General features: G+C 39.9%; 1 protein-coding gene and 1 non-coding gene across 2 annotated transcripts in view; one reads left to right on the plus strand and one right to left on the minus strand.

Annotated features, from left to right (window-relative positions):
* Nucleotides 1-2,742, plus strand: part of LOC114617126 (hyaluronidase-5) — a 20,366-nt gene extending 17,624 nt beyond the window's left edge. The window contains exon 4 of the mRNA XM_028762661.1: nucleotides 2,014-2,742. Within this exon, the coding sequence (XP_028618494.1) occupies nucleotides 2,014-2,550 (537 nt within the window). The 3' untranslated portion in view covers nucleotides 2,551-2,742. The remainder of the gene's footprint in view (nucleotides 1-2,013) is intronic.
* Nucleotides 2,743-8,049: 5,307 nt separating this feature from the next.
* On the minus strand, nucleotides 8,050-8,178 carry LOC114617143. Its single transcript, XR_003710745.1, has one exon. It is a non-coding gene; the product is annotated as a small nucleolar RNA SNORA17 (small nucleolar RNA).
* Between the last annotated feature and the right edge of the window lie 209 nt (nucleotides 8,179-8,387).

The following is an 8,387-nucleotide window of genomic DNA, read 5'->3' on the forward strand; positions in this document are numbered from 1 at the left end:
CTTCTTCTTCTTCTTCTTCTTCTTCTTCTTCTTCTTCTTCTTCTTCTTCTTCTTCTTCTTCCTCCTCCTCCTCCTCCTCTTCCTCCTCCTCCTTTTCCTCTTCTTCCTCTTCCTCTTCTTCCTCTTCCTTCTCCTTCTATCTTCTATTTTTATTACTTACTCAGAAATTATTTTCAAATACTATATACCAATCACAGTTTTCCCTCCCTCATCTCCTCCCATATACTCCTAACCTCTTCACCCTTCTAACCCCATGCCTTCTTAGGAAAAAACTCAAATAAAACAGACAAATTATGAGAAAAAACCAAAAAATATACAAACTAAGAAAAAGTGTGTGTGTGTGTGCGCGCACACACACACCATAAAAACTCAAAATGAAAACTATAATACACAAGTATAAGTCCAATAAAGGAAAGAAAAGGTCAGACAAAACAAGATGGACCAAAAAAATTGTCCTAATCTTCTGAATTTATTTTACGTCGGCCATTTCCTGCTGGCATGGGACCTGCCATAAGGTGTAGTGAGACTTCCTTGGAAAAAGGAATTGTTTCTTTGTGAGTGGTTGTTAATTGGAGACAGCTTCTTATTTAGTTTCTTGGTTGGGGATGAGAACTCCTGTCTGTTTCCTCATGTCAGGGTTCATGTTCTGTCTGATTTGGATCTGTGTAGATCCTATATATTGTACCATAGTCTCTGTGAGGTTGTGTGTGTATTATTTCTGTTGTATCTGAAAGATACCTCTTCTTTGATATCATTTATTTCCTCTGGCTATTGTAATCTCTCTGCCTCCTCTTTCACATAATTCCCCGAGCCATGTGGTGAGGGATTTGATGAACACATCCCATTTAGGATTGAGTGTTACAAGATTTCTCTCTCTGCACATTGACCAGCTATGGGTCTCTGTGTTTGTTCCCATCTACTGTGGGAGAAAGCATCTCTGATTATGGCTAAGTGAGACACTGGTCTATGAGTATGGCAGAATATTACTAGGAGTCATTTTATTGCTATATTTCTTTAGCAGAACAATAGTATTTTATTCCCCCCAAGATCCATAGATTATCTAGTCTCAAATCTTGGCCACAAAAACAATGTCAGACAGAGGTTCCCTTTCATGGAGTGGGTCGTGGATCCAATAAGACAGCGGTTATGCCCAAAGTGTTTATACCACAATGGCACTATAATGCATAGTTCCTAAGCAGAGTGTTTCTTTAGAAGAGATAACAAAAATTAGGAACCAGAACTCTTTTCTGTAATTCTATGCCTAGGCTGCCAAATTAATTTTTATGTTCAGTCCTCATTTATACCAATGTGAAGATGCTCAACACTCAAATTCTGCAAAATTTTCCAAAGGATTGAGTGTTATGAATATATACTTATGTAACATTTATATGAACTACACAGTTTGGACTCATTTGTTTGAGCCATCAATTTGGAAACTATCTTTGATACTGTTTAAACTTGTCTGAGAAATGTGATTCTTATGTTTTTTATGATTTATCATTGGTTAATTGAGAAAACATAGGCCTCATATAGATATTTTTCTTGTTGTCACAATAGTTCTGTGTATCAGGGTTTAAAATCATCTTTACAAGTTATAAAACTTGATCATAATAAAATTAATTAATTGGACTTGTGGGCATCCAAATAGGGTATTTAGATACGTGAGATATTTCCAAGGTCATTTATGAAGCTGTGATTCCAATCACCAGGGAAAGAGAAATTCAAAGCCCGTGTTCTGACAGTTGAAACATTCTATCCCTTTGATTAATTCATTAAAAGCTGAGAACGCTCAAGATAAGTTGACCCCCAACTAAAGAATTATTCACTACCATGAAACAGCACACAAAACTTAAGAATGTTATGAGAACAATTGGTTAAATAACATTTCTTGTTAAAGTGAAAAAGAATATTTCCTAACAACCCAGTGTGACTATTCCTTTGGTCTTTAAGAGTTGGTGCGGTATATTGTCACAAAGAACTTATGCCTTGATATTATATTTTATGATTTTGCAGAAATCTTGTCTGAACTTACATGATTACCTGAAGACCACTCTGAATCCTTATATAATCAACGTCACCCTTGCAGCCAAAATGTGTAGCCAAACACTCTGCCAGAATCAAGGCATATGTTCGAGGAAAGATTGGAATTCAAATGACTATCTACACTTGAGCCCTCAGAATTTTCAGATTCGTTTTGTAAAACGTGGAAAGTATGAAATCATTGGCAATCCCACCCTTGATGATCTGCGGTACTTTTCCAAAAACTTCCGTTGCAGCTGTTTCGCCAACTTGAACTGTAAGGAGAGAGTTGACATAGAAAGTGTGAACACTGTCAGTGTGTGTACTCTTGAAGACATTTGCATTAATTCCCTTGTAATTTCAGATCGTAGTGATCTACCTGAAAACTGGAATTACCCTTACATGGCTAACGGGAATCAGTCAGACATTACATCATCTGCCACAGTGAGCCCTTGTGTGCCAAGGAAAGATGTCAGTGGCTATCTCTTTGTTCTCTCCATCTATTCACAGCATTTGAAATATTCGCTATAGTGTTTTGACTACTCAAAAACTGGGCATCGTCTTTCAAAAATAATTCCATCCAAATAATCAGGATTATGCTTTGAAATTCAGAGGCAAAATGTATATTTTTGTCTATCAAGACCTGATAGCAAGGCTGTCATACTTTCAGGGTTAATGGTCTTCTGAGAGGAGTGAAGATTAAATAAAATCAAGTTGCTATAAATGAATGTCTTTCAGTAATTTGTTTTTAGAAGTATGCTATTAGTTAAAATTTGTCAACGTTTTTGACCAATTTATCCTTGGTTCAAGGCTTTTAAAAAATGAAAATGTGTATCTTTTAAAATGGAATTTCTCAAATGTTCTAATCTGCTGTAATTATAATTTTTAGCCATTATATTTTGAAAAATACTTATATTTAGGATTTATGGAAAAGTAAACTTTGAAAATTATCATATGTTTACATGAGAATATATTTTTGAAATTTATACTTTTAAAGTATTCGAATTAACTATTCATTTCTGATGTTCAAGATTAATTCATGTACCTAAAATAGCTTATTTCACTTAAGCATCCACTTGTTCATTAACCTTTATCATAAAGCTTTTATTGAGTTTTACTTTTTTCAGGCTTGGCTTGGTATTCAATGTCGCTAAATCCTTGTAGAGGGGCATATTTCTTTCCTTCAGTAAATTAGAAAGTTTTATGTTTAAAGCTGAAATAAATAAATGTTGAGAATAGTGTGTTTTCAGTGCTATAGTATGTTCACAGTTCTCTGGCATGAAAATAAGAAGCCAGGAGGTCAGGATGTTTGGAAAGAGATGAGGTGAAGGCTGTTTGAAGGGTTGACTACAGATGAATGTGAGAACATTTCAGAAAGAGGAAGAGCTGAGTGTGCTGTTGGAGTGGTGTAAAGCAGAAGATAATCAAATGATGAACCCTTCTGACCTGCACAGTGAAGATAACCCTACACTTTTATGTCTATCCTGGGTTTTTACACACATCTACAACAACACGATGTATCTATTTTTAATTCTCATTATAGTCCTGTAATAAACACACACTGGGGGCAGTTATTTGGTGACTCACCTGTATCTAATGTGTGACAATCTCTGAGACTAAGGGTGAGCCCATTGAATGAGTGTTGAGTAAAATAAAAATGAGGACTTGCTACAAGGTTCTGGCCTCAGGAATGGTCATGGGCACTTCTCATGCCTTTAAGAGCTAGGATCAATACTGACTTTCCCTTAAACTGCACCCTTCACCCCCTAGTCTTGTTAAGATATTGTTGCCAAATCCATGTCTTCAAAAGTTGTTGAAAAGAAATTATTTGATAAAGCCAGAATAATGTTCAGGACTTAGAAAGAATGGAGGCAACAAACATTGAAAAGAGATTTTGTAACTGAGCAATTATAAACACAAATTCCAAATTCAACCAAGAGAGATGACCCGCTTGTTTAGGCTTTCATAAATTCAGTTAAGATTTACCTTTTAAGGTCTAAAAAGACTGAATAATACAATGCATGTAAAACAGTTGACTTTAGACATAAGTCAGAAGATATCCTCAAGAAAATGGGAATGGGTATGTTTCACTGATCGTGGAAGTACTCTCACACTGATATTTCTGAACAGAATGTTGAAACAACATCATTATGTACCTGATAAAAATATGCCAAGTTGAAAATTAGCCTCACTGGTAATATTTTATATAAAGCATAACTGTTTATGATAAGGTTTGCAGAAGCAAGTTGTATTTCCATTCCTTCAAGCATTTGTCAAGTATCAGGTTAGGATCAGAGTTATATAGAAAGTAATAGAGATCCGCTGCTCATTGTCAGTGAAGGGGCCATAATTACCAATGTTCACAGAATGTGGTACACATATGTACAGTCAAATTGCAGAGATGAAAGAACAGACTTTTACCCAACTAATCGATAGAGCATTAAAAGAAATAGAGTAACTGGCAGTATCTTCTGACAGTGTAGAATACCTTTAAAGAGTTAGGTTTCCTAAAAATCCTCTTCTCTGACAGGGAGGGAAAGTGTTTTCTGTGGAAATAGGACCATGAAGAAGTCATCCATGTTTCAACATGTGGTCCTACATCCATGAACATTCAGGCAGCATTAAATAGATTACGTGCTGTTGCTTGTTTTTTTCTCACAAGAAGCTGAGAATTAAAAGTGGTGGTGGTACGTTTAGGTTGGCACAATTGGAGGAAATGGAATGATAGTTGTATTTGGTCAAATATTTTATGAATGGATAAAATTTTCAATGAAAAATTTGTGTTTTTAAGAAAAGAGTCATGAGCCTTTACTGAGCTGTAGTTAAAACACACAAAAAGGGATGGTTTTCTAAAAATGTCACCAAGGTTAGTTTATATAGCTCAGTAGAAGATTACTTTGCTGATGTACATAAAGTCCTGAGTTATGTATGTTCCAAATTCCATTAAAGAAAAGAAGAAGAAAAGGAAGGGAGAGAGAAATGAAGGATGGAAGAAAGGTAGAAAGGATATAGAAAGGAAGTAAAAACAAAAGAATGACCTTGGAAGTGAATTTTGAGTGTCAATGTGAAAGTGTGTGTGTGTGTGTGTGTGTGTGTGTGTGTTGGTCAGAGTCAATGCTGACATCTTCAGTTGCTTCTCTATTTTATTTTTGAGACAGGGTACCTCACTAAAGCAGAAACTCACTTTGGGAATACATAGGTGAGTCAGCGAGCCCCTGGAATCCACTTACAGCTGACTCCCATTGCTTGGGTTAAAGGCATATGCCACCTCTCACAGGTTTGTTATGAATTCCAGGGTTCAGATGTACTTATCCTCACAGGGCAAGAACCTCACCCACTTAGTCACTCCCAAAGCCTTAATATGTGCACTTAAAAGTGCGCCTTTATGCTAGTGAACTAGTAGATAATGCCAATCAGAAAAGGTATTTCTTGATAATTAATTCTAAATTTCCTTTTTCCACTGATTCCTTTTGAACTTGATAACTGTCTAGTTAGGGTCACTATTGCTATGATGAAATGCCATGACCAAAAGCAAGTTGGGGAGGAATGGGTTTGTTGGCTTACACTTGTTTGCTCCAAAAATCTAAAGGTCTCTTCGGTGATTCATATATACAGGCCTTTCAAGGGCTCCAATCAGCATCCCTGTCTGCCACTAACACCCAAAGTCTCATCTGGTCAGCTGCCAATATGACCCAAGTGGTAAAACATCTTGTACAGCAGCTTGGAGCTGTTGAAAAGACATCCCCTGTTACAGGCTGCACTCAAAGCTAGCAGCATTCCTAGTCACTGGGTATATGGGTTGGAGTGAGGCAAGTATGAAATGTGCTATCTTCAGTATCCAAATAAGCCCACTTCTTCCTTGGTGGTGGGAGGGGTCAGGTTCAACTACTTATCCTCCTTAGAAAGAATATCTCTCTACAGCCCACACCATTGAACACCCTAAGAATTTTACTGAGTTAGAAGGCTCTTGGATTTTGGTTGAATTTATTTACCATCCTCTGATGTGTTACCCACAAGTCCAAAGTAGTTGTTACCTCCTGCACACTTGGTACAATACGCATAAATTATCAGCATTGGGAACCATTGTAATACTTCGTTGGAGAAATATAATCAAGATCCCTTCTAACTAAGTTATGACACAGGGCTGGAGGGTTAATATATCCTTGAAGTAAAACTGCACAGTTATATTGATGGTCTTGGCAACTGTCAGAGAATTGATTGCTTCTGGTGATCCTTATGAACAGGTACTGAGAAAAAGGCATTTGCTAGATCAATAGCTATATGGCCTGTACCAAGAGATGTGTTGAGCTGTTCAAAGACAACACATCTGGTACAGCTGCTGCAATTGGAGACACTTACTTGAATGTGTTTTCCATAGTCAACTATTATTCTACACAATTTGTCTTCTGTAATAGCCATATAGGAGAGTTAAAGGGAGTTGTAGTGAGAACCATAACCTCTGTATTTTTCAAATCTTTTCTGGTGTCACTAATGCCTTCCATGGGTGTGATTCTGTTTTATGTTTTTCACATTTTATCTCTCTGTTTTTCATGAATTTCACATCATGCATCCCAATCTCACTGATATCCCTCCACCCTTGCAACTTCTGCCCTTAATAGAGAAAAAAAAAACTCACTGTGGAAGCTGTAGAGTGTCACAGTGTGTCCCACAGTACACACTTTTGTCCATACTACTTTGCTTGCAAATGCGGTATTAGTTCTGGTATTAGGACTCTGGCTTAATACTAGACCTCACTCGACTCCTTTCAGATATCCTGTTGTTGCCCTGTGCCATGGAGGTTCTGTAGATTTGGATCTGTGGGAGTGGCCACTTCCTGCACTCATGAAGGTCATCTGTGAGATTGTCAAATTTAAAGATCTGGTTCTGGGCCTAACCGATACCTGCATTTGTCAATCTACCCATTCTCCCTCTCTCAGGCTCTCCTGGCCAGCTCACCCACAACCTCCATAACCAGGGCCAGCTCTTCCTGTTGCCTAGGTGAGATGCAGGGCCCACTCTCTGCTGTGTTGCAGTGGATGAAAGACATGGCTAGTTCTCTTACTCTCATGACGTGGGGCCAGCTCTTCTGCCTGCTATAGGTGGAGAGGGTTGAGAGAGGAGAGGAGAGCATCTCCTGTCAAGGCTAATTCTCCCACACTCATACCTTGGGGGCTGGCTTATCCAAAACTCCCTCAATGTGCAAGGATCGCTCTCCCCAGTACTGCAGCTGGCTGGGTTGGGGGGAGTCTCCTCCTCTCATGCCTCTAGGGCCTGCTCTCCCATCATGCCTAGGTGAGGGGTGGAGCCAGTTCTGCACAGTCCTCAAACATCAATATTTCGCCAGACCGGGGATGGCTGCCTGGCCTTTGGTGGTAACAGCCCACTTTTACTGCAGGGCTAGAAACTCAGCTGTGGCCCCTGATGGCAGCACAGGCCAGGAGCCCATCATGGTCCCACGTGACATCACCTGCTGCTCACATCAGGCTGTTCCTCACTACCCTTGAGTATCCAGTTCTGCCTCTCTTTACTGTGCCATATCTTTCTGTTTCTCTTCCATTTCTCCACCACGTTCCCCTCTTAGTGGCACCCGGTGTCTCTGTCTGGCGCCGCCTCAGGAGTGGTCTCAGGAATGCTATGCCCTGCTCATGCATCGTGATGCCAGGCAGGGGTCATCCTTGGGAATTGTGACTTTTCCCCCAACCCCCTAACCCCTCCCCCCACCTCACCAGGCCTGTGAAGTGCCAGACTGGTGTTCAACCCAGGCTAGCTTCCTGTTGGGGCCCCACAGCGCCAGTCTGGTGGTCATTTAAGGCTCACTTCTCACCCGGACACCTCAAGTGACCCTTCGTAAGAGTTGTCTATTTAAGGCTTACTTCCTCCAAAGGCCACAGTCCCAGACAGGGTTCTTTTAGTCTCCCCATCCTGGAAGCCTGGTGCCCCAGGATGACTTGGGGGTCATCTCAGGCTAACTTCCTATAGGGGACCCCTGGGGCTAGACTGGTGGTTGTCTCAGATTCCCTTTTTTAGGGGACTGTTAGGCTACTAATCATTCAGATGTTTACAGGTCAGAACACTGAGCATAGACTTAGCTTCTCTCCTCTCTGCCACCTACTGACGCACAAGTGACACAGCAGCCGCAGCTGCAGTGCCTCGGGCAGAAATAAAAGTGGTTTTCTTTGGCAGAGGCAGCAGCTCCAAAGGCTTCCAGTTAGCTTTGCCAAGCATAATTGCTCGGATTCCATAGATCAGTTGGTGAGAACTATACCATCTTCTAAGTATGTCTATCCCAATTATGCATTCTGGGTCTGTGGAAATGACCATGGGATGAGTTTGGGGACCCAGTGGACTTCCTGAGTCAGACTTCAGTC

This window comes from Grammomys surdaster, unplaced genomic scaffold, assembly GCF_004785775.1.
Source record: "Grammomys surdaster isolate TR1022 unplaced genomic scaffold, NIH_TR_1.0 134, whole genome shotgun sequence".
Lineage (NCBI taxonomy): Eukaryota > Metazoa > Chordata > Mammalia > Rodentia > Muridae > Grammomys > Grammomys surdaster.